Consider the following 25616-nt stretch of genomic DNA (forward strand, 5'->3'; position numbering starts at 1 on the left):
CATGATAATAATAATAAAAAACATGTCTGCTGATGTGATGTAAAAAGGAAAAGTAGGAGACTTGTCCTTTGGTGAACTGACTGGGTGATGTTTGTAATATTGTGAGTGACTATAATTGGAACTATGCATCATCATAACTGTTGTGAGCTGAAGGATTCCTCAATGAAGGACAAGGACCACTGAAGGAAGTTAGGCATCTGGTTTGTTTGGTAATGAGAAATAGGAATGCAAGGTCTGTGCGCTTAATAATAAACAAACAGGACACTGTATGCCATCATCACAGGATGTCCTTCCTTCAAGGCAATTCACTAACAGGGAGAGGAGGAAAAAGAAACAGCACATGTTCCTCTTAATTATATTCACACCAATACTTCTTTGATCAGCAACATGCTCTTTAAGTGATTGTGTCTAATGAAAGCATCACTGATGGAACTTTTCTTTCTGTTAGCATATGACCCATTCTCTCTTAAAGCAAGGACAGGCTTAGTTTCCACTTTGAAATGATGCACTTTTAAAATAGTGCAAAGTTAAGGCTGAAATCTTACATTCACTTACCTTGGAGCAAGTCCTGTTGGACTCAGTGGGGCTTACTTTTCAGCAGACATGTGTAAGATTACCTTGTAAAATATAAAACTACTCAGAATTGTAAGAAAATATGCAACCTGGAGAAAAATATTATTATAAATACTTTTTTTGGAAATTGTAAGCATGTTTGTTCGAAAAATGCCCAGTTAAAATAAACAGACTTAAGCACTAGGTAATAGTTTCTAGTGTTACACCACCAAATGTTTGTCCTTTTGCATGTGAGTTAAGCTGGATGCCAGCAGAATGTTAGCAGACATACGTGTTAACAGGAAAAACTGTATTGGTGTGATCTGCTGAAAGGAAAAATTCCTTCTGACTGGATCAGAGTTTCATTGGATATACCTGTGTGAGTTACAGGTATAGCCCCACCCCCTGCTCTTGGCAGCCGTGACTGTGAGTAAATCAGATGAGTGGCTAATAGGAAACCTGAAACAGGGAGGAGAAAGGAAGAGTCTGTTTGGTTAACACAGACTGAAAGTATCGTAACATTCAGCCCTCCAGTGTTTCAAAGAAGTTGAAGCAGTAAGTGCAGCAGCACCTGTCTGACAGTAAAGACAGAGCCAGAAGCAGAAGCAGAAGCAAAAGAAGCTAGCTCTATTGGTATTACTTGAACCCGGCCAGTGGAAGAAGTAATGTTTACTCTGTAGATATGTGTGAGACTTACCTGAAACGTCGGGCTGCCAGCTGGAATTATTTGTGGACTGTACCTTGGTAAGAAATTTTCTTCCTACTCCTGTCCGGGAGTAGGGAGATGATTTTAGCACTCTTTTGAATGGAGACGGCAAACCTGTTAAGGTTCTCCTTGGAGACTTTCTCTTTAAGTTCGAGAGACCTTTGTTTTTATGATGATTAATTCTTTCACTGTTAGTGGCAACTGCCGGTTCACTGAGTTTCAGTATTAGTTCTCTTGTCATAGCCTACAAAGTGGTAAAGGTATTGTTCAGATTGTACTAGGGTTTGATCTCATCAAGCCCACTGAAAGCACCGTATGAAGAACTATTAAATCTGCTCAATGCTGTGAGGAAGTGTGGAATTAAGTTGATAACTTTGTTCTTCCAAACACTTCATCTTCTGAAAAACACTTCTTTGAGTTGGAAATATGACCCTGCTTTACTCAGATACAAATGAAAATCTCTGGTAGGATTAGCAGTACAATGCTGGAGCCTAAAGCCTTTGTTTTGGAAAATGCTGTAGTTTAATCCAGTAACTTTATACCTGGGGAAACAAAATGATATGTTAACATTATCTTTTTAATGGGTAAGTAAAACTTAATTCTGTAAGTGTGTTCTTCAGATATTTAGTTTTTCCACAGAATACTATTACTCCGCTTCTTTTAAAATATGTTCTTTTCTGAATGAGAGTAGAACACAAATAGTATGTGCTAACAATTATAGGAGCCCTAAAAAAAATATTTTCCTGATATTGTAGATGGGAAACTGAAGCAGAGGGGAGGCTTGCCTGTGGAAAGAGAGTACATGGCTGAGGTTTAAAACAGTGAGCCAATGCCATACAGCATATCTAATGCAGTTCAATCCCTGTATTGATGGTAGATTTTGCACTTTGTATTTAATTCTGTTGGAAGGCACAGAAAACAATACTACTGTATTTTTGTCTCTTTCTGATCCAAGTGGATATTTCTAGTTATTTCAGACTGGCTGTTTTCAGACTGATGTTGGTAGGATACAGTCTCCCTCAGCTGTCTGTGTGTCAGAGGATAAGAGGATGTCAATAGAGGGGAGGGGAGCGTTGTTTTTGAAAGTTGTTTGTGTGTTAGAAGCCGGTGGGAAAGTTCAGCCTTCCCCATTTGGAAAAGGCAAGCCTGTGTTCCGCTCGTCCAACGTGCACTTTCCATTTTTAGCCCATTCAGACGCAGACAGCAGTTCCTTCCTTTTCCTTTCCTTGTTTATGACACTTTTCCAAGGCAGCTTTTCCACAGGCTCTTTTGCACACAAAGCCTTGAATCTGCAGATTCATCCCCCCACCCCTACTGTTCAGATACTGAGGGAAGGTTCTAAAGAGGTGTGCACAGGTGCTGTTCTCAGACATGCTTTTCCTATTACTTTTTGTGACTTTGTTATTTTTACCAGCCCCAGCTCTTGAAAGCATTCCTTCAAAGAAGGCAGCTCAATTTATAGGGTATAGGGTATATGGTGTCAGTCCTCAGCTATCCCACTAATGCCATCTATTTGCCAATAGACAGCATTTAGGTCACAATGCTAGAGGTGCTGAGAAAGGAATGGGAAGTAAATTTTCTTTTCTTTTCCAGGCTGCCACACTGTGTAGCTCGTATATTGTGAATCCCAGAGCAGCGAAGAAAAGGACCAGAGTTGATAATGAAAATGGACATGAAGGATGCTGACATGACTCTATGGACAGAGGCTGAATTTGAAGACAAGTGTACCTACATTGTAAATGATCACCCCACGGAGCCCAGCACAGAAGGCTGCAATGTAACCCAGGCTGAGTCTTCCTTGCCAAGGAACTTGATTTTCAAATATGCAGGACATGGCAAAGAGGTAAGAACATGTTTGCAAAGGATGATTCAAACCACGTAGCCAGATCACATTGTTCTTGGAAGTGCGTTTGTCTTCTTGATTTCCACATTCTTTAATGTTTGGGTGCCACGGCTTTCCGAGGTTCATCCCTAGAAATGCACCTGGAGAAAATACCTTCTGCACAGGAAAGCACAAACATCTCCAAACTGGCATAAATCGACTTATGTCTGCGTTGCTAAATAGACAAGAATGTTACTTAATTTAGGAATGGAAATTTCTAAAGATTGTATTGTAGATTCGGGTTCTAAGCATACCTATCTGTAGGAGAGAACAATATTCTCTACTCCTGGATCAGGTAGTGAAATACTATGGTTGCATTGAAATGGGTTGCTTTTCCTTGAATTATTAGACAAAGGTGTTTTTTTTAATAGGCTTATTGTATCAGTTCTTTATAGGGTTCCAAGAAGAAAGGATGATGTTAAGGCCAGGTCATTAAATAAGTAGCCTGTATTTATGTGACTTGTTTATCTAGGGCAGTGCACCTTTATTTGTAGCTGGACGCACAGGTATATTTCATTCCATGTCTCTGGAGTGGGTACATTCTTTGTTGTTGTTTCAGAAGGGCTGGAAAAAATTATCCCAGATGAGCAATTGGTTGCCTGTTTATTCCTTCATATAGAGTAGCTATTATAGCTAGGCGTGAAGTTCAGCTAGTTAATAATGGTAGGGACGGCCCATCATTTTTGTCCCTGTCCTGCAACTTGTGGTGGAACAGCTATAACCTGTGCTGCTACTGTGGCTAAATAAACTGACCACGGAGCTAAGGGAGGGTGTAAATTCATTCCTTTCTAGTTATTAAATGTATCCTCCTACAACAAACAGCATAGAAAGGCTTGCATGTAGAAAGGGGACCAGAACTTCAACTGATATAAACTGGATCCGGATGTCACAGTTTTGGGGAATGACCAGGAAACTTGTAATAGGCTAGTTATCTCTATGGACTTACATTATTTCACACTCCCATATAGCCCAATTAAATGATTAGCTATGAGAAACAGAATTAGAAGCTTTAAAATGTACCTAGTATATACCATGCACATGACTTAGGTGGGGATACTGTGAAACTGTTGACAAATGGCACTTAATTGATCAGCCTGAACATCAGCTAATTTGTAGGAAGCAGCTAACATCATTTTTCTGTGCTAGGGTGGCCTTGCTTGCTTGGTTTGATCTTCTTTGCCACATCACAAGCTGGCTGAAAAAACTTTTTTAAAATTGCTGGCTTTGTATTGGCAAACATGAATATGTGTAAATAATGGATTGGATCCAGAGTTAAGCACAGAGCTAGCTGACATTCCTGCTTGCCGTTGCAACCCACCCCCCTGCCCCCAAACATGCTTCACCAAGAGGTCTAAGCCTCTGCTGAGTGGGATGGACTGTGGGAGAAGGGGGGTCCCCCAAAATGAGGCAGAAGCACCTTCCACCTGTGGGAGTTCCACTTATGGAAGGTACCATGGCATGATTTTGGGGGGGATCCCCCTTCCCCCGTAATCCATTCAGCAGAGGCTCCTAATCCTCAGTAGAGCTTTTTGGGCTCTCGTGGTTTGCTGTAGGGAATAGGAAGTCCAGCTCCCATTTACTCTTTTATATACGCTGAACTCTGAGCATACTGGGTTACATCTGTCTTACTACACACAGGTCTGGAACTACTGCCGAGGCTGTTTTGAACAGTACTTTAAGTTCTTGAAATGTTTGTGGTTGTTTCTCATAATTAACTACTTATCTGGATTCTTCTAAGGAATCTGGATAGCCAGTATCCTCATTTGATTTCATTATAGTCTCCTTTGTCAAGTGAAAAGTTAGCAGAAGGAAATACTTATTCTTCCTTGATTCCATGCCCCTCACACTCCCTTTAGAATTGAGATATCTGTAACTTTCTTCATTATGTGCTGCCACAGATTTAACTATGTTTGGGGCCTTTACCATGTTCCTTTTCACATTCTCATAATTGTCATTTGATCGGCAGGGTGGGGTGGGGGGGCTAAGATCAAGAGATGGTGAGTTGCCCAATCTTGTGGCTAGCCCCAGATCAAAATCCAATAATCTGTTTACTGGTCTGGATTTCAGCTGATTCATTAATGGAAAACAAAATAAGAGATACCTGCTCTGCTTTCAAGAATAATGCCAATATAACTCAATAAATCTAATACTTACTCCTCATTTACAAAGAAATGGTTGGAGAACAGCATCTTTTATACGGGCATGGGCTAAACAAAGCTTTTGGTAGATTTTGGTAGGCTCAATTTGCACAAATAAACATTCTCTGTCATAATATTTTTGAGAGATTACTCAAATATCACCTCATGTAATTATGTAAGTAATGAGCTGATTTAATGGAGAAAAACATGCTTATGAAATATTAATGCTGTCATTAACATCTGTAGTTAGAGTAATGTTCCGAGATACACCTGTGTTGTGTATGTGCACATGCATGTGCTTGGATTGTATTTTTTTACTAACCTTTCCATGACGGCTTGTCAATTACTTGGAGATTATGTAGTGGTATCATTTTAAAGTGACTGACTTCAGTTCTTATTTTTTGAGGCTTTGTTTATCTATATAGGAACATTCATTGTAAGGTATATTCGGCTGTTTGATCACAGCTAAATAATTTAATTCAAGTGAAATTGGATAAATTGTTGGACATATGATCTGTGTTGTAACTACTCCTAAATCTTATTTATTTATACTATTTCTATGATCAACGATAAAATACTGAAAGCAGGCTAGGGGGCAGTGGGGGGGGGGGAGCTAATACACATTAAAAAGCCTGGGTAAATAGGTGTTTGCCTTGCCTGCAAAATAAAACAGAGATGGGACTAAGCAGGTCTTATTTGGGAGAACATTCTAAGCCAAGGCTGCTATGACAGAGAAAGCTCTATTGAGGGGTCATCATGAAGAACCTACAGAGTAGCTTCCAGTGAGGACGTTAATACCTGGATAGAATAATGTGGGAGAAAGCAGTCCTTTGAGTTATATTAGGTCCCACTATTTAAGGCTTTAAAAGTCAAAGCCAGCACCTTGAATTGGGTCCAGAAACCACTGCAGCTATTTTAAGAGTAGTGAGATGTGTTCCACACACATTGCTCCAGTATATCCTAGCTGCCGTATTTTGTACTAACTGCACTTTATGAGCAGTCTTCAAAGGTTAGCCCACATAAAACACATTTTATTTATTACATGGCATTTACATCTTACCTTGGTGCGCATTGTTCTCCCACTCATCATTTAATCCCCACAACAACCCCATGAATTAGGCTAGGCTGAGAAGCAGTGTTAGATTTTTATAAACATAAAATTTATCAAGGTGGCTTGAAGAAAGTCAGTATTTAAACCTTTATATAACATAGTATGCTGACCCATGAGCTAGACATCCATCACTTACGTGCCTTCTTTATGTATAAAAGGATAGCTGCTAATGCTGTTGCTATGTGTATTTGTGAAAAGGAAACAATAAGAAAACATTTCCTCTCGCTCCACCCTTCTAAAAAGAATAAATTATAGGATGTAGGCCCTCTTTTCAGCTGCATCATTCTTTCAGTCACCATAGCTGAAAAACAAAAGAACGAAAGTTTTCATTGTTCAAAACAACATGCTAAGTGAACAAGTCATCATGGTAATACTGGGGAAGTGGAAGTTAAATTAACAGGGAGTTAAAATTAAATCATTCTTTCTCGACACCTGGCTGTCAATCCAGTTCCTACTTGTTTGGTTAAGTATTGTTTGATTCGGTATTATATTAGGGCCCACTGAAATAGTAATAGCATGTGTGTTTAACTACATACATACTTCCAGTAGCACCTTTAAGACCAACTAAGTTAGTTCTTGGTATGAGCTTTCGTGTGCAAGCACACTTCTTCAGATGAAGAAGTGTGCTTGCACACGAAAGCTCATACCAAGAACTAACTTAGTTGGTCTTAAAGGTGCTACTGGAAGGATTTTTTTATTTTGACTATGGCAGACCAACACGGCTACCTATCTGTAACTACATACATACTGCTCTTGATGGCAGTTATTTCTAAAGCTATTTTTAAGAAAGAAAGAACTCTTCAGGAGACATATTCCCATTTCTTTCACCTTAAAAATTAAAAAAAAAAAAAAGAATTGGAGAGAAAACTATGGGGTACCATATCTTGTCCAGAGGCTCCCATCATGTCAGGCACAGGCTAGTGACAGAGACAAATGTAGTGAAATAGCTGAAAGGTCAGGGATGCCCATAAAGTATCTTTGGAAGTGGCTTCTGTCAGGACAGATGAAGAACGAGAGAACTGAATCTTTTCAACTGCACACTGAAGTGTTTATAGAAGGCATACAGTAGCTCCGGCAATAATTCATTAGGACCCTGGTCAGTTCCAACAGTTGTTTTCTTCCTGAGTTCAGAAAATGTGTCATCTTTTTAAAGGGCCTTTTTAAAGGGCCTTTTAAACACCACTTGAGTAAAGAAGTAATTCTGTAGCTTGTACACCTGAAGCACTAGTAAAAGCAGAGTGGGGATCTTTTTACAAACCAGTATGAACTGGAATATTTGAGATCCTGTTGCTTTCTGATAGTAAAGAAACAGCTGCCTGCCTCTTCGTAGTTGGCTTTCAGCTGACTGTCACAGGATGATGTTAGTGTCGTTATGCCACATAACATGTTAAACTCACTAGGCAGGGGGACACGTTAACTCCACCTTTTAGTGCTATGGAACTCTGGCTTTATATACTTCAGGTATGTAATTCCTAAGCACTGAGGGAATAATTGGGTAGTATTTAAGTGTAAAAATATTTCATTGGGAGAGGTATGCATGTTTCCAGGTGTTGATGTCGTGGCTGTATTTTTAGAGCAAGGATAAGGAAACCTCTAAATGTTGTTGGACTTCAATTTCCATCAGCCCTAGCCAATAGTTAAGGATGATGGGACTTGTTGTCCAGTAGGATCTGGAGGACGACTAATTCTTCACCCTTGCTTTAGAGGGGGGGGAAGAAAATGTCCTTAACTGTTATCATTGGAGGTAATGTTAAACTGTAACAATGTAGTGAACTTGAAAAAATATGCCATTATGATTGACATGAGAATCTGGAAGAAAACAGATGCTAAAGAGGGGTTTTTAACATTCATAAGAGCACCTATATAGTTTTTACAGGGTCTGTCATATATTTGATGTTCTAAGTTTGTACAGTGTCATTTATAAAACAGGTGTGCCTAATGACACCTTGTGGACAAATGCGAAATGTCAGTTTATGCCTGGAGTAGCCAATAAGGCCTAATTAACTTCCATTTCTGTCTTTTGGTTTGTAATGGGAGTATTTTTCTGGTGTTTGTGTACAAGCTAAGGCCTCTGTGATGACTAATAACAATAATATGGTCATGAAATAGGCCAATTCATCATGATATGAACTTTCTTGTGAACCCCAGCCAAAGTCTTTCCCCCAGTTTGGGCAGAATCTTGGGTGTATACAGAAGGACTGTAACATTCAGAATCTCCTGTTTTAGTACTTTAAGCTTTTCCCTGTTGTTAAATCCCTAGAAACCACAATTTAGATATAGCTGTTCTAAAATGTATTTGTTAAAACATCTGCTTAATTACTGGTTAATGACCTATGACAATATTCTGCATATTGTGAAAGAGGTACGTGCTGTTTACAGTAAATATTGAACTAAAATAGGCCTTTGCAGACAAGACGTTTTTCATGCATCTTTCTGATGCACACTTTCCCAGCCCTGGATACATTTGTATTGCTCTTCCCTCTCAGAAAGCACATCTGATGGTATTGCCTTGCCTTCTGGAATACCATGCAACTGTAAAGGGCACCTGTTGGTTACTGCCCTTGAAGTGAATTGCAAAAAGTGACACAGCTTTCTCTCTCTCTCTCTCGTTCTCCCTTTTCTTCTTCAAGCAATAATCTACCACCTGAGAAGTTTTTATAGGATGGGATTTTTTAAAAGGAAAAAATCTGGGAAGGTTGTGTATTTCGTTTCTGTTTAGAGTTTGCAACCTTCAGGCAGTATGGTCCAAATTGGCAAGGGTTCTGAGCAAGATGCAAACATTCTACTCTGTCCTCATTTCCCTTGCCACCAATAGGCTTAACTCGCCTATTTGCTGCCCATTCCCTCCTCCATATGCACACACTATGGGAATAGGATATCACACAGTCATCTTTCCAAAGGGCATAGTGCAAAGTATAAAATACTGTTGGGGCATGCATGCTTTGTATGACTGTACAAAAATCCCCAAACTGTTTCTATTTGACAAGTTCCAAGTAATACTGATTCCTAGACGTTCTGAAAACCTCAGTATGCTTTGAATTAAACTTAAAAGATATCAGAGTGTGTATGTGTGTGTATTAACTGCATTAAGAGCAAAGACCTATCTTACGTTCAAACTGCAAGTACACGTCGTATGCTGGCTGTGAACTTTTCTTGAAAGTTTAACAGAATGTAAATCAAGAAAGATGGGGAAAGCAAGAAGAACATCTGCCTTTTTCACCTCTCTATGAAAAATGCACGGGAATGACAAAAATAAACACAGTCATTAGGCATGTTTCTACTTGTTTTTGAAAGTCCCTGTTCATTCTGTTTTCAGTGCAGATGCACAACTGGTTTGACTTAAAAAAAAAAAAAAGACTTTGAAAACATACATGAAACAATAGCTACAAACTCTCCAGTCAGAGTCATGGCAGGCAGAATCCTACATTTCAGTGTTTGTTCTTGTTCTGTTCTGTTAAGGGTATTTCCACTCTGCCGACATAAACTGCTTTAACAGAGAATGCTAGCAGTTGTAGTTTTGCAGGAAGGGCAAGGACTTCTATCAGAGAAGTCTCAGGCATTGTGCAACTACAATTCCCATAATTCTTTGAGAAGCCATACCAGTAAAATTATGTTTCTGTAGTAGAGACAGGGCCTCAAGAGTTTAGCTGGTAGACTGTGGAGTATTTAGTGGGGTGTGTGTGTCAGCACAAAGAATTGGCAAAGCAGGCAGGCAGGCAACAGTATGATCAGTTGGATAATGCTAATTATAGACTCAAGCAGCTAGATGTCCTTTATCTGAAAAAGTATAACATATCTGAATACTTAAGAGATGTGTTCGTTTCTGAATAAGTTCTTCAAAGACCAGGTGGAGGATAGTTACAGGCATGGGAAGGATGCAGAAAGTTAAACCTTTGCTGCCTGCCCATGAAGCAATAATCCTTTCCATAAATAAAAATAAAATAAAGCAAGAGAGTTGCCTCTGGTCTTCCAGTATAAAAACAGTAGATAGTTACTGTGGCTCAAAAGCTAGTTAATTTTGCAAAATAGTGAATATATTACATTCACTAATAATTGCACACTGTAATTTAAGTACAGTACTTATATTACAGTAGACTTGAGTAAAGGGAGAGGCCATACTGGGATGTTACGTTGTAGTTAATATGTCTATTTTCAAGTTAAGTACAGTGGATCCATAATGCAATTTTGTCCTTTCATTATTTTGGCAGACATAATGAAACTGGTTAGTAATGTGAGAAGAACATGACTCATTAGCTTTAACATGAATGTTTACTAAGTCTGTGGAACAAATGTCTTATATTCATCCCCCACTTTCCATTCAAGCTGCAGACACCAGTATTTTGAAGTCCTTATTCATGTTTCCTAGTTTACTGACTCTGTTGGTATATACAATATAGAGAGCAAATTAAAATTTAGCAGGCTTAGTGGAGGTGAAAAGAATGAGAGGAAAGCCCCTTTACTTAAGCACTGTATTGTAAAGGAGATACTGACAGGCATGCCTTTCTGATAAATAATGACCTTATTCCTGTTTTGGGATGCATGGTTTAATTACTGGTAAGGAGGAAGCTGAAGTGCTAGTATATTTTACACTTCCCATAGTGACTCTGTTTTTCCTTGATCATATCCACATCAAGAAAGTTAAAGATCTACATACAAAGGTGATCAGTGACTATACTATTTAGATTTAAGACACATTTGGTGTGAGATTTATTTATGCTCACTGGGTAGAGCACATTTATTTATTTCAACATTTATATACTGCCTTTCACTGTAAAACAACAAGGAGTTTACAAGATAAAAGCAACAAAACAAACAGACATTAAAACAGAAATACCACTGATATTCTAATAGAGCTGTTATAAGAAATCGCTTCTCGGAAACGACCTCACAAATAGATACATCTTCAGGAACTGGTAGAATACCACCATTGCAGATGCCCACCATGTCTCCAAGGAGAGGTTATTCCACAGCATGGGGGCCACTGCAGAGAAACCCTTTCTCAGGTCACCACCAGATGCATTTCCAATGGGCACAGTGAAATTGGAAGGGCATCCTCCTACGATCTCTGTGAACAGACTGAAATGTGCGGAAGGAAGGAGGCACTCTGTCAGAGATCCTGGTCCTGAACATTTCAGGGCCTTACAAGTCAGTGACAAAACCTTACATTTGGTTCAGTAGTGAATTGGCAGCCAGTGCCTTTTAGCACAGATGCAATGTGTGCCTTGGGGGAAGCTCCACTAAGTATCCTAGCTGCCACATTTTGCACTAGCTGCTGATTCCATACCAACTGTAAGGGCAGTTTCATATAGAGCACATTGCAATAATTCAATCCAGAGGCTACTATTAGTGCATGGGTGACTCTGTCCAGGAAAGAGCATAGCTGATACACGAGCCAAAAGTGGTAACCAGCACTCTGGACCAGCAAAGTCACCTGAGCCTCCAGTGACAAAGATCAAGCAGCACCCCAAGCTATAAAACATCTACTTCAGGGATGTGCAACTCTAGCCAGGCCCAGATCCTGAATCCATGAACCACTCACCTGCAGAGCCTCCATCTTGTTAGGATTCCACTCCAGCTTTTATTGGCCCTCATCCCGCCCACCAATGCATCCAATAACTGGTTCAGGACCTGCACTGTGACACCTGACTCAAATTAACAGAGAAACAGGGCTGGGTGTCATCAGAATTCCAGGATTATAAACATAAATATGTAACTAGCAAGGTAGATTTCAAATGTCATGTCTGCAGGCTTTATTGGTCTCTATTTCTCCACAGAAATTTCATTTTTTAATGGGTATTATAGCATGTGATAATTGCATCTCAATGTCACATTCAAGTTCTGAGTTCATTTCTTCCATGCAAAAATCAGGTAGTTAGACCATTGGTCACTAGTGTTTCTCAGCTTTCTCTCTCTCTAATCTCCTAAGGCCACTTTTATAGTTCATTCACCTATAAGATCTTTGAGAGTGAGCCAGTAGTCATGTCATACTGTCAGGTGATCACAGAAACAAATAAACAAATTCTACTCAGCTTTGCAATGCTTTTTGGTATGTGTTATTTCCAAAAGATTATAGTTTTGCAACATCACTAAGTGCTGAAATAAATGCCACTCTAGAGACAAAGGAGGGTCGGGGATCCCTTGCCTTTACATTGACTGCTTCCCTGTAATAACAATGTAGGGCACTTTTGTATCAAACTGTTTTTCCTGTGTGAACGCATAAACTTATTTAAATGGTTTGACATGTGCTCTTTTCCTTTCAGGTTATTGGAGTTATTAGCAAAGACATTATCCCTAAAGGAACACGCTTTGGACCCCTGGTTGGTGAAATCTATACCAATGGCACAGTTCCTAAGGATGCAAACAGAAAATACTTTTGGCGGGTAAGTAGGAAAAACTAATGGTTATGCGTAAATAGTTCGTTAAATAAGCACCACTGAAAAGAAACCACACTTCAGTGTTGACACCTGCTTAAGTTGTGATGGTTGAGGTGGCAATATGTTAACAGAAATACAGGTGAACTGAGTGAACATACACTGAGTGAAATACAACTGAGTGAACTGAGAATGATAGAAAGCATCTTTTTTAGTTGTCCTACAATACATCATTGTTAGATCAGATTTTTTTAAAGCCTGCTGATTCACAATCCTATACAGTGGCAGTTTGTTTTTTTTAATCATCTATCCCTTAATTTCACTATGAACCTTACCCTAGGATGCTTCTCAGACTAATTAGTAATATTTCTCAATCTTGTACTCTGTGATGAATTACTTTTTGAAATACTGAACTATTGTAATAAGCTATTTGTTTTCCATTGCACAAGTTAATAGGGCAACTTCCTAAAATGCTGCCAAGCCTGTTGTCTCAAGATGCCCTTATTTAATAGTTGTGATAAAGGGAAATAGCACCTCCTGGCTGGAGTACTGGGCTTGGACACTCACTGACCAGATAGTTTTGAGCAAGGCCCTGTCTCTTAATCCAGGGTGCCCTTCAGATATTGTTGGACTCCCATCTTCCAAGAGCTGCAGCCAGCATGACCAATGATGGGAGCTGTAGTCCAACAATATCTGGAGGCATAATGTAGGCTACACCTGTCTTCATCTAACTTACCTCACAGGATTGTTGTAAGGTTAAAAATTCAGAAGTTGTTGGACTACAACTCCCACCATCCATGACCACTGGCCATGCCAGGACTGATGGGAGTTAGAATGGAAACACATCCAGAAAGCCAGACATTCCCCATCCCTGGGCTAAAATAACAGATATGTGCCTCTGTAATGCCTTAGGCAAGATGTCACTTCTTAGCGCAATAAATATTATAAAAAGAATTTAGCTTTAAAAAAACAACAACAACACACATCATTCTTTTTTTTAAAGGCTGCAGGAAGAAAATTTCCGAAGACATGAGTGTCTAATGTCAAAGCTATCAGGTTTCTTCCATGCTAGAGGCTTACTAAAGTATACCAACTGCAATCCACTTTACCCAACCCAATACTTCAACAAAAGGGCTGCATTCCAAGTACAAATAAGTTTTAATTTAGGGTTCAGGGTGGGGGATAGTCGCATAGCTTAAACCTTTGTGTGGCGGCAGCAGGAAACTGTCCTGCTGCATCTGAGCACTCCAACATCACATGTCATTCTGAAAGGTGGCTGTTTAAACATTGTTTCCATGTTTTCCTTTGTTACATCTTAATGATTCAATAGAAACAAGTGTGACTTGATTCTCTGTTCTCCTTAACCATTAGTATTTTTTCAATAAAATACACTTTAAGGAATCTCCTGCACTGGGAGATGCCAGTTGGCATCTGTCATCAAGTCTTTTCAGTACTCACATCGGGAGAACTAAAGAAAGGTTCAGGGCTGGCCCTACCATTAGACAGAGTAAGACAGCTGCCTTAGGCAGCAATTGCTAAGTGGCAGAGAGCAGTGGTGAGGTGTTGAAGGGTAGACTTTTGTATGCCATGCGTCAGTACATGGAATGGAGTAGGGTGCCATTTTTTCCTTCATCTCAGGCAGGAAAATATCTTGGCCTCACCCTAGAAGCATGCATGCTTTCAGACTAGTCATTAGCACATTTAAGTAATTAAACAAATCTTACAAGAGGATTCTGACTATGTAACAGGATGTTATTCCAGACTTTCATTGAGGAAGCTAACATCATGCTTGTGTTATGTGCCTTCTGAAAAGTCTTGGTATTTACTTTTGTTTATTCTTTTGCTTCACACACTCTCCAAGTAGAAAAGGTTCTTTCCTAAGGGCCTGAAAACAGTCTTGCACATGCAAAGGAAATTGTGGAAGATAATTTCCCACATGTCATATAAAAGACATCCTGATTTGGCTGGCAGGAACAGGAACATCTGTTGTATGTAAGCATAAATGTTCCATTCAAAATATACCCTCTAAAAAGAGAAGGCATGAATATGCTGTGCAAACTCCAGGGTGATGTCATTTCTTGTAATTGCTACAGTATGACTCAGCACATTTTTAATCTTCCACACGATACACGGAAATCTGGTGAGGTGGCAAAATAAAGTTTTATGAGGCCATTCGATCTTACTGCAGTGAAATGTGTGTGTTTTGAAGAAAGCAATACAGTAAATTCTACTAGCTCTGGAAAGATGACTGGAAGTCACTTGGTCTAACTTCGGAAAGTAGTTTCTATCTGTAATAGAAGTGTACATCAATGGAACTCAGTTCCTGGAAGCTTGCAAATCGGAGCTAACAAACTCCTCTTGAGTGCATAATTCTTCAGGCTTTGTTCCATCTTTCTCATAACAAAAACACCGCAAAATCTCTCAAGCTTCTTTGATGAAGCCACATGTATTTCCTCAGCCTCAAATGACAGGAAGTAAGAAAGTGATTCTGGTGTTTACTGCCTGTGTTAAAAGGCCAGCTTTTGTTGCTGCTTTTTTTTTAATGACTTCTCAGTCGATTCTTACATCAAACAGCATTCAGAAGAAATTGAACGTGCATGTCAAAAAGCACAGGGAAATGGTGCAACATTGCATTCGGACATGGGAAAGCCAAACTGAAATCCTATCCCAGCCATTACGCTAATCTATGGCACTAACTTCATGGGGATTTTATTTTTAAGTAAAACAAAACAGGGATGCATATTGTCACTGGCCCAGAGCCCTTTGGAACAAGGCAGGAAAGAGGGGAAAAACAAATATTTCCTATTTGAACATGATGACTTGTGAAACTTTTTTTTAAGAAACCTCACAACCTTATAGTTACCAGTTAACTATAGTTAACTGTGCCATAGTTTCAGTGGTAAACTGAAAGCAAGGCTACACTACAGTCTACAGGTACAGCTTTGTCAGGAGTTTTCTATATTCACTTTCATATTCTCAGATGCGCACTGGAAAACAAGGATATATTGAATCAGTACATTATTTGTTCTTCCGTCACATGCTGTAGAGTTATATTTTCTCAAACATACCAGCTGAGAGAGAAAAGTATTTCTCTTACTGTCACAATCTGGCCCCCTTCCAGATCTCCAGTTAGTTATACAAAATACAGTTCACTTTACCCCACCAGTCCTTTAACAAAAGGGCTACATTCCAAGTATGCTCAAGTGTCATTTTAGGACTTTGGGGTGGTTGATATTTGCGTAACTTAAAGCTTTGGGTGGTGGTGGTAGGAAACAGCAAGTAAAGAGGCCATGGGGGGGGGCAGGAAGACAAGGGCAAGGAATTGGTTGTGACATAACCATGCTAATCAGTCTTTACAAAAGTGACTCACCACATTATTGCAAGCACACAGTCAGACCTTAAGTCAATAATACCACCCACTTGTTGACCAGCAGTCCAAGAGTCTTAAAGCAGAGGCACTGGATACTGAACTTTTAAGTAGTATGCTTTCATTTGAATGCTAAGCATCAAAATACACATGGCATCAGAAAAAAGTTACAAAGCATATTCCATTTGGATCATCTCCTACAGTCTATAAAGGGTACTTACCATCCACTAGTATATTTCATTGCCTTTTTTTAAAAAAGGGTTCTTTTCCATTTATACCTTACATTTCTATCTTCCATTCTCTGCAGATATATTCTGGTGGTGAACTTCTCCACTTCATTGATGGATTTAATGAGGAAAAGAGCAATTGGATGCGTTATGTAAACCCAGCACATTCTGTTCAGGAGCAGAACCTGGCTGCTTGTCAGAATGGAATGGATGTCTACTTTTATACTATCAAACCCATACCACCTGGCCAGGAATTGCTTGTGTGGTATTGCCGGGACTTTGCGGAAAGGTTACACTATCCTTCCACTGGAGACCTGGTGATGAATATAAGTAAGTAGATTACAGCAGACTTGCATGCAAATAATGTCTTTTGCCAATGGGGTGTGTGTCTAAAATATGCATTATACCTACACACAAAATTTATCATGAAGTTTGCTATAATTTAGGGCCTTGACACGAGAAGATAGTAGCTTTCACCCCGCTGCAAATTGAAGGCTGCAAATTGGGGGCCTCTACCTGGATCATGACCACAGGGATGACACCCTCCTGGTAACTAGAGTAGGTCACCCAGCACACTCATGGTGGTTCTAGATCATGGCCAAACACTTCAGCAGAATTTGTTGTGAACGTAATTTGTTTCTAAATGGGTCATGAATGATGTAACGATAAACATCATCTCCATTCTTAGCTTGTCTGGAAATTCTTTTACCTCAGAACTTCTAGGTTCTCATTCATCTCACAAAACAGATGCCTTATTTAGAACAAAAATGTGAATCAGCATTATTAAAATCCTCTACTCAAAATGTTCAGCAGCATTTACTCAAGAAATTACTCTGCACGCCCACAGCTATTTTTCAAGGTCTCAGGGGAAAGAATTAGAATTAAATCTCTCAGGCAACTATTAGGAGGGCCACAAAAGAAAGGTTCTTTAAACTAGATCTGGGCAGAAAACGATTCACTGTACATTTGTCATTTATGTTGTTTCACTGAGCACTAAGTGGCTATACTGGTAAAAATGCTCCTCAGATTGGGTGTAACTTGTGATGAAGATATGCTAACCTTACAGTTGATCTGTATGTATTAAGACAAGGAACAGCATTTTTTTGGGCATAGAGTGAAAACTCGTAGAAACCATGGCTTAAATTTAGTTTATGAATGTGAAATGGGGGAAGCAGGTGCTTTTTGTAGGCGAGGATATAGGCTTAATAGGGATTTTTGCACAAATGACACTGAACATAAAGCATATTGTGAAGGGACCACAAAAGACTCACTTCAGTACTTCACTGCATGTAGCGTGAACATACTGGACCAGTATGTGAACCAGCAGAAACGTGCTCTGGTTCTTGTAACTTATCTAGGAGTGTTGTGTTTCTCTCTGATATTTACCTTGGGGTGTGTGTGTGTGTAAACCACCACAAATGACAATTTTAACTTCTTGCCTTTCTGACAAGACTTTGCTAGAAGGCTGATAGGAGCATGGCAGACTGTCTGTCTAATAGCTCCACATCTATCACTCCATTCTTCTGCTATGCATGTACGCATACACACATCACTTTTCATCTGTTCCTCTGAATTTTTTTTCTAAGTTGCTGGCTTAATGAAGAGCTAGCTGATCAAAAGCAAAAAAATAATAAAAAATAGGAAGATAACTCTCTCTCTCCCCCCCCCCCCCCAATGCCTCTAGGAAAATGTGGAACTAGCAAACTCTAGACCAAGTGTTGTGTAGTAGTTAGAGTATTGGACTAGGGCATGAGAGATCAGGGGAGACCAAATCCCCACGCAGTCTTGAAGTTCATTGGGTGAACTTGGGCCAGTCACTTACTGGCCCACAGGGTTGTTGTGTGGATTACTAGGTATGAAGCCTAATTCAAAATGTTAGATTTTGGACAAGAGTAAGACTCACAGCAACAAATGAATCACGAAGTTCAATGCTATCACTTTTGGGGTTATATATCACACTACATGTGTTAATTAGTTTACCAGTGACAGTATATTTGTCATTGGTAAATTAATCATGACTGTTTCTTGAGAATGGTATTTTGGCTCACTACAAGTTTTAATGCAGTTAGCAATGTTGAAGCAATTATCACCAATCTGCTACTGTAAAAGGTGTGCCTACTTAATATTTGTTTAAGCTCTGATTATCACTAATTGTAATTTTTGCATCTTATTACCATTCAGTTCCCACCTTACAATTTTCTCTTTTATGTATACCTGCCTAGTAAGATTTCATTTCCTGCATCAGAGGAAGTGGGTATGAGTCCACAGAAGTTCATGCCACAATAAATTTACAAAATTATTAGCTAAATCAACAAAGTCTTTAAGGAGCTACAATAGTCTTTTTTTGCTTTTAGTAGCACCTCTTGTGTGTCTCATCCATAGTTCTGTTATTCATGCATGATTGCAAGGCACTCAGTCACCTTTTAAAGTGACGAGTGTTGAAACTTGTTTGTTTTCGTTAGAAGCAGTTGAAGGAGCTGGAACAGCCAAATCCTTTTGCCTTGGAAAGGTATATAGTAAGCTGCCTTGTTATCTACAAAGTATGCATCAGGTGCTACTGTGTTTTCTGTAATCAGTTTAATCCAATAATATACAAGAAAGGTGAGACTAGAACAAATGTAGCAGAAATGAACTGACTGGATCATGATAATCACCCAGGATTTAATAAGTAGCTACTGAGTTTATTTCTGTTGAGTATAATGCTGTGCTATTCCTTCCACCAATGCAAATACCTAGGAATGACTATTTATATGTGTGTTTTAAGGCAGAGGCTAATGACCAATGTCTGTAAATTGTCTTTATTGGCCTTAAAAATTCATTGCCTTGTTTTTATATTTCAGCACAAAGCCATGTTAATCCAAAGCAGCCAGCTAATGACAAAGATGAACTTTATCTAAAAACTGTTCCCAGAAGAGAGCACAGTGTGAGGGAAATCCTGAAAACTGATTCCAGTAATCCCAAAGGAAAGGAATTATTTTATAGCCACATTTATCCACATACTCAAGAAAAAGACTTGGAGGGCTTGAGAAAAAATTGTAGTCCTGAAAAGCCTTTCTATCCTCGTATTGTCTACCCAATCCGACCGCCCATCCCTGAAGATTACCTGAAGGCTTATAGGATTGAGAGGCCAAGTTACATTGCCCACTCACCTATCCAGTCTTCTACCACACCAAGCCCCTCAGCAAGAAGTAGTCCAGACCAAAGTTTGAAAAGCTCAAGCCCTCACAGCAGCCCAGTTACAGTCTCACCCCTAGCTTCTATGACTCAAGAGCACAGAGAACCTTATCCTTACTTGAATGGACTCTATAACTCAGAAGGATTAGGGGCATATTCTGGGTATGCACCTTCAAGCCATCTCCCGCAAGCCTTTCCCTACCACAAATTTTTGTTACCACCATATGGCATGAGCATCAACAATTTCAACCTCTTTCCAAGGATGTATCCTTTCTACAGCAGCCTACTCAGTGGAGGAAGCATCCCCAATCATATGCTGAACTCCTCTCCAGGACTTCCAAGTTCCTTGCCATCTGATGGAAGCCGACAGCTGCTGCAACCTGACCATCCAAGGGACTTCCTCATCCCTGCACATAACAGTGCCTTCTCTATCACAGGGGCAGCTGCCAGTATGAAAGACAAGCCATGTAGCCCAACTAGTGGATCGCCCACAGCGGGCACAGCAGCCACTTCAGAACACATAATGCAACCTAAACCTACCTCAGCAGTGTTGGCTGCCACCAGCAATGAAGAAGCCATGAATCTTATCAAGAACAAGCGAAACATGACTGGTTACAAAACCCTCCCATACCCACTGAAGAAACAGAATGGGAAAATAAAGTATGAATGCAATGTCTGCTCCAAAACCTTTGGTCAGCTCTCTAATTTGAAGGTAGGCCTTTGAAGGAAAATATCATTTCTAGACCTCATGGATAAACAAACAAAACCCCAAACCAATCTGGTTACTGTCTCTCTGGAAAGTCTTTCTTAAGCACCTGTTTCTTCTAGGCTTTAATCACCTATGTTGGTTTTAGTATAGTATCTTGATATTGTGGTAATAACTTTTGAGGTTTAATAAACCTTTGGGGTTTAATTACCTTTTGACATTTTCAAAGGATAACTCCCTGCAACAATTGAGCAAGTTGATTTTAGCATGTAGTGGACATAATCTTTTCATTCTCATTCCTTGTGGGGCTTTTGTTCTGATAACTGCTAAGTGAGAGCATCCATGGAATAGCCAGATTTAATTTGTGTTCTTCATTGGATCATCAATAAGTGCAAAATGGCCCTAGAAACTTGGAGAACAGTTCCAATGCTGCATTTTTAAAAAACATACTTTTTAGGGAGCCTTTTTTAAAGCCTATCCAAGTTAACTGTATATTGTGCAACTTTGGGCAAAAGTAATAAAAGCAACAGTGCCTGGTATTTTAGATACTCAATAAGTAGATTAGGATATTTAACACACTATCTTGGAAGCTATTACGAAAGTATAATAAATGTTCTGTTTCTTAAAAGGTTCACCTTCGAGTACACAGCGGAGAAAGACCATTCAAATGTACTACTTGCAATAAAGGATTCACTCAGTTGGCTCACCTCCAAAAGCACTATCTGGTACACACAGGAGAAAAGCCCCATGAATGTCAGGTATGTCACAATTAGTATATAATGAGATCATGACTTGGGTGCAAAATAACATTGAGGCAGACTTGAGCACACAACTGGAACACACAACTGTTTGTTGCAGTCAGTTGTGGTTTTCTAAATGGAGATCAATGAGAAAGTAAAAGACTGGATGACACCTTTTCAGAATTACTTATGCATTTTCAAAGAGCAAACTACCACCTTTCTTCTAAGGTTCTCATTCTCTCCTCCCTGATCAGGTCTGCCACAAGCGATTCAGCAGCACAAGCAACCTGAAGACCCACCTGCGGCTACATTCTGGAGAGAAGCCTTACCAGTGCAAGCTTTGCACTGCTAAATTTACCCAGTTTGTGCACTTGAAACTGCACAAACGGCTCCACACCAGAGAGCGCCCGCACAAGTGTATCCATTGCCACAAGAGCTATATCCACCTTTGCAGCCTCAAGGTCCACCTGAAAGGCAACTGCCCTGTTGTCCCTGAACCCACCCTTTCGACAGAGGACCTCAACCGGATCAATGAAGAGATTGAGAAATTTGACATTAGTGACAGTGCAGACAGGCTGGACGATGTTGAGGACAACATTGACATGGCATCTATAGTAGAAAAAGAAATACTTGCTGTGCTTAAACGAGAGATGGAAGGAACTACTCTTAAAGCATCGCTGCAGAGGAACCTGGGAAATGGGCTGGTTTCCTCAGGATGTAACCTTTATGAATCATCAGATATGTCAGTTGTGAAGTTGCCTCAAGGTCATCCACTACCTCGGGTACCTATAAAGGTCAAGCAAGAAGCAGTTGAACCAATGGACCCTTAAATGCTGTGGGGTGTGCGTGTGCGAGAAAGAAGTGAGTGTGTGTACACATGTGCATACTTACATGTGCATTCGTATGTATGGCAAAGTGGTTTGTGTTGTTGTTTTTTAATTTATGACTTGGCAAGTCAGGGTGCCTGTAGCAATTGCTTGTATATAGTGTCAATGCTGCAAAGCAATCTTGGCTTACAGTAGTTTATCTTACTCCATGTGAAAGAAGGAACTCCAAAGTTGTATTCTCAGGGCATGAAAAGAGGCAAGGACTGTGTATTACCTCTGCTACTTCCAAAAAAGACAATCTTTTATCCATAATCATTTTCCAGTAATAATTTATTATGCAATTTACCATTAACAAAGCAATAGATAGAAAATATTCACAATGATAGGAAGTTTCATTATAAGGTTGAATATAAGTGTTCATATATATATTGTCTTGTGGCCATTCTTTGTATAATTTCTTCCTGTGCATCTGTTTAGCAAATTAAAAACCAGCAACCTAAGATTGATGGGGAAGCAAAGGGGGGAATGTTACATTCCTGATTTAGAAATTAGGTTTTTGTTTTGCCAAAGGTAAATACTAGAGTTTCCTCCAGTTAGAACAGTGCTGTATAACTGAACAAAGTGGGTAGAAGTGTGAAATTGCCCCAAAATGTATGCAGCAGCCAAGAGGAAAACATCATACTGGTATAGGGATAGAAAAGAGTGATGCGGTGATTTTCTGTCTACAGTACCTCAATGTCTAAGATGAATAGGAAAGTAAAATCATCTGCCAGAAATAATGCATCAAATAGGTTTTCTAAACAAACATGTTGCATACCTTGACATTGAGAGCAATAGTATTACAAAATTATTTTTCTTCTTCTCACAAACTGTTTGTATACATATGCAAGGAATAATATCCCAAAGATGCTGTCTGAAAGGAGAGTATTGCTGAGATTTTTGCCAGTGAAGTACTAGGGGGGAATCTGATTCCTAGGCTCCCCGGGAAAGATGTGCCAGATCTCCCCCAACCCCATTCCCTCTGTCTACTTTCCTTGGGTAGAAGTTGCTAACAAAGTCCTTTCTTGGCATACTTTATTGGTTCCCCACCCTTTCCCTATATGACTAAAGATTTCGCTCAGTATTTGTATTAGTACGTTTTGTGGTTAATTTAATTAAAGATAAAAAGGGCATTGCAAAGTTGCTGAACAACAGTTACCTCATTGAGTGTGTCCAGTGGTGCAGAAGATGTTGTTTTATCTAATGCTTTGCTACTTTAGAGAACAAACCAAAATGTGCAGAGGAGAAGATAGAAGGCACATTCTTTTCTTTTTTGTAAATCTTTTTTGTTTTGCTAAGCCCAAAGATACCATGTCGGCATACAAGGTGTAGCAAAGAATACATGTATATTTATAGATATTTATGCCAATATACCATGTATGTATGTGTGTGCATGCGTATATTTTATACCACTTAAGTTTGTGAGACAAACCTTATAATGAAATCTTACTTGCATAGCTTGCTTCACCTTCCAAAGGTATGACTTAACAGCCTCCAGCCCATGCTACTGTGCTAAGGAAATCAGTAATTTAATCCCGAGTCTTAATCCTCCAAACCATAACTCACAAACAATTTGTCCACATATTATAAAATTCCCACAGAATTCTGTGAAGATTATGTGACTGAGTCTTCTATCCCTCTCATATTCTTGCGGAAGACACTTGTCTGTGGGGGGGGGGGGGACACATTAAGAAATCGTTGCTGGGGGGAAAAACAAAATCTCGCTCACCTATGTATGGTATAAATATAATACAGAATGGTAATTTGTTTTTATTGTGCAGTCTGTTGACTGGATCAATAAATAGATTGATTGAGATAATACAGATTGGTAAAGGGTAGGAAGAGCTGTTTAAAATGTTGAGTGAAGTCTGCCATTGTTTGCTTCTTAAAAGGTGATCGCGTGATCACATGTACGTAATGGAGGGGGAAAATAACAGCGTTGTTACACCCTGTTCTACTGTGTATATATACATTCCTATCTCAACATAGTCTTAAAGAGTTTCAGAAATGATATCAATCTAATGCCTTCTTATTTAAGATACCAAACATATCTCTGGTCTAAAAGTAGCTCAAGGAAAACTTTAAATATAGCTTTTTTGAAGGAAGGGCTACTGTTCATTACATTTCTGCTCCCGTAAATTGTGAGGCAAACATATTTAAATGTAGCAATGTTTCATAAATGTAGGATTTAACTGTAGGATAAACCAAAGTACCACTACTATGACTGGACACACTGTTGCTTTTATTAATTGCCTGTAGTGCTTTCCTGTATTTGATACAAAATTTTACAAAGATTTATATACATCAGCTTTAAAATTTGCTTCCTTTATGTCCAATCTTCTCCTCTCTGTTTAGGACCTTTACATGTGAATGTAGCAACAATCAGTGTTTTTTTTTTTTTAAAGAACAGGCTCTGACCAAAGTTAACAGGCTTTTTACTTTGCTAGAACAAACTATCTTATGTTTACGTACTGGTTTACATTGTTATTTATGTGCAAAAATGTCAAAATGTAAATTAAATATAAAATGTTCATTGCTTTACCCAATGAGTCAGCTCCATTTCTTAGATAACTTGTGGTATTTCATTTCCACTTCTCAGTAACATAAAGTATATGACAGGTGAAGAACGTTTCTCAGCCGGATGGTCACATTACCTTGTGGGGGAACTTCCTGAAGCCACATGCCACTGGGTAGATGAGACCACAGACAAAAGTGTGCAAAGCCCTGTAGCAAAACTTAGAGGTTTCCCCACCTAGCTCTGGCAAGGCAAACATAAGGCATTGTTATAGTTTTTATTTTATTATTTATTGATTTTGTATACCTCCCTTCATCTGAAGATCACTGTGTGGTTCACAACATAAAAATACAAAATGAGAACACAAAATGCATCACAAAACAAAAAGAAACCAATAACCCTGCTCCCACAAACACATTTAAAAGGCCATAGAATGTTAACCAGCTAAAGGCCTGGTTATAGAGAAATGTTTTTGCCTGGAGCCTAAAGATATGTAATGAAGGCACTAGGCGGGCCTCCCTGAGGAAAGCATTCAACAAATGGAGCCACTGCAGGAAAGGCCTGTTCTGGTGTTGCCCCCTTCTGGGCCTCTGGACAGAAGCACCCAAAGAAGGGCCTCAGATGATAACCATGTTGGTTTATAGGGAGTGAGGTGGTCCTTGAGGTATTGCAATCCTGAATAGGCTCCATGAAGTGGGTGAGGGTGTTCAAAGACACTCATGTCAATGACGTGAGCCACTGGGGATTTTGTGGGGGGGGGGGCATTGAACATGCTCTGCTCTTGTTAGGCTGTATTTGGGTTCCCTGCCACCCACCCTCACCCTTTATGGGCTTTGCTTTTCTAAAGCATTTTGCATGTTGACAAACCGGTCTTCTGATAAAGCCACTTCCGGCCTGCCCAGGAGGTGGGGTTGCAGGCTTCACACCCACTCCACGTGAGTGGGGGCTGGTTTCAGCCCCCGCGAGAGCAGGGGAATCCCGGCCGCGTCGTCCACCCAGCCAGCCAATCGGGTGGCTGGGGGGACGTGGCCTGCCCTATTTAGGGCCGGCGCGGACGGGGCTCGCCCTCTTTTGCCGGCTAGCCCCGTTTTCCCACCCTCCCTCCCTTTAGGTAGGATTCTGACTTTGCTATGGACTTCGGTCTGTCGCCGCAAGGGGCATGGTAGGAATATTTCCCAATTGGCAATTTACAGCCATTTGGTTTTTTGCCTACCTCGTAGCAACTCGTCACAACTCGGCATTGGCGGTTAGGCATTGGTAA

At 39.7% G+C, this 25616-nt stretch overlaps 1 protein-coding gene across 4 annotated transcripts in view; it reads left to right on the top strand.

Moving 5' to 3' along the window:
- The window catches only part of PRDM1 (PR/SET domain 1), an 86265-nt gene extending 61884 nt beyond the window's left edge, over nucleotides 1-24381 (top strand). For 3 of the 4 annotated variants that reach the window (XM_080999965.1, XM_080999964.1, XM_080999966.1), the window contains 6 exons: nucleotides 2852-3101; nucleotides 12650-12769; nucleotides 16435-16684; nucleotides 19195-20240; nucleotides 20864-20992; nucleotides 21229-24381. In XM_080999965.1, coding sequence (XP_080856091.1) covers nucleotides 2919-3101; nucleotides 12650-12769; nucleotides 16435-16684; nucleotides 19195-20240; nucleotides 20864-20992; nucleotides 21229-21804 — 2304 coding nt within the window. In that variant the 5' untranslated portion in view covers nucleotides 2852-2918 and the 3' untranslated portion in view covers nucleotides 21805-24381. Of the gene's footprint in view, nucleotides 1-994; nucleotides 1297-2851; nucleotides 3102-12649; nucleotides 12770-16434; nucleotides 16685-19194; nucleotides 20241-20863; nucleotides 20993-21228 lie in introns of those variants that run through there. The other variant, XM_080999963.1, reaches the window with a different exon arrangement.
- The last annotated feature ends 1235 nt before the right edge of the window (nucleotides 24382-25616 follow it).

Source organism: Podarcis pityusensis (genome assembly GCF_964106645.2).
Source record: "Podarcis pityusensis genome assembly, chromosome: 3".
NCBI lineage: Eukaryota > Metazoa > Chordata > Lepidosauria > Squamata > Lacertidae > Podarcis > Podarcis pityusensis.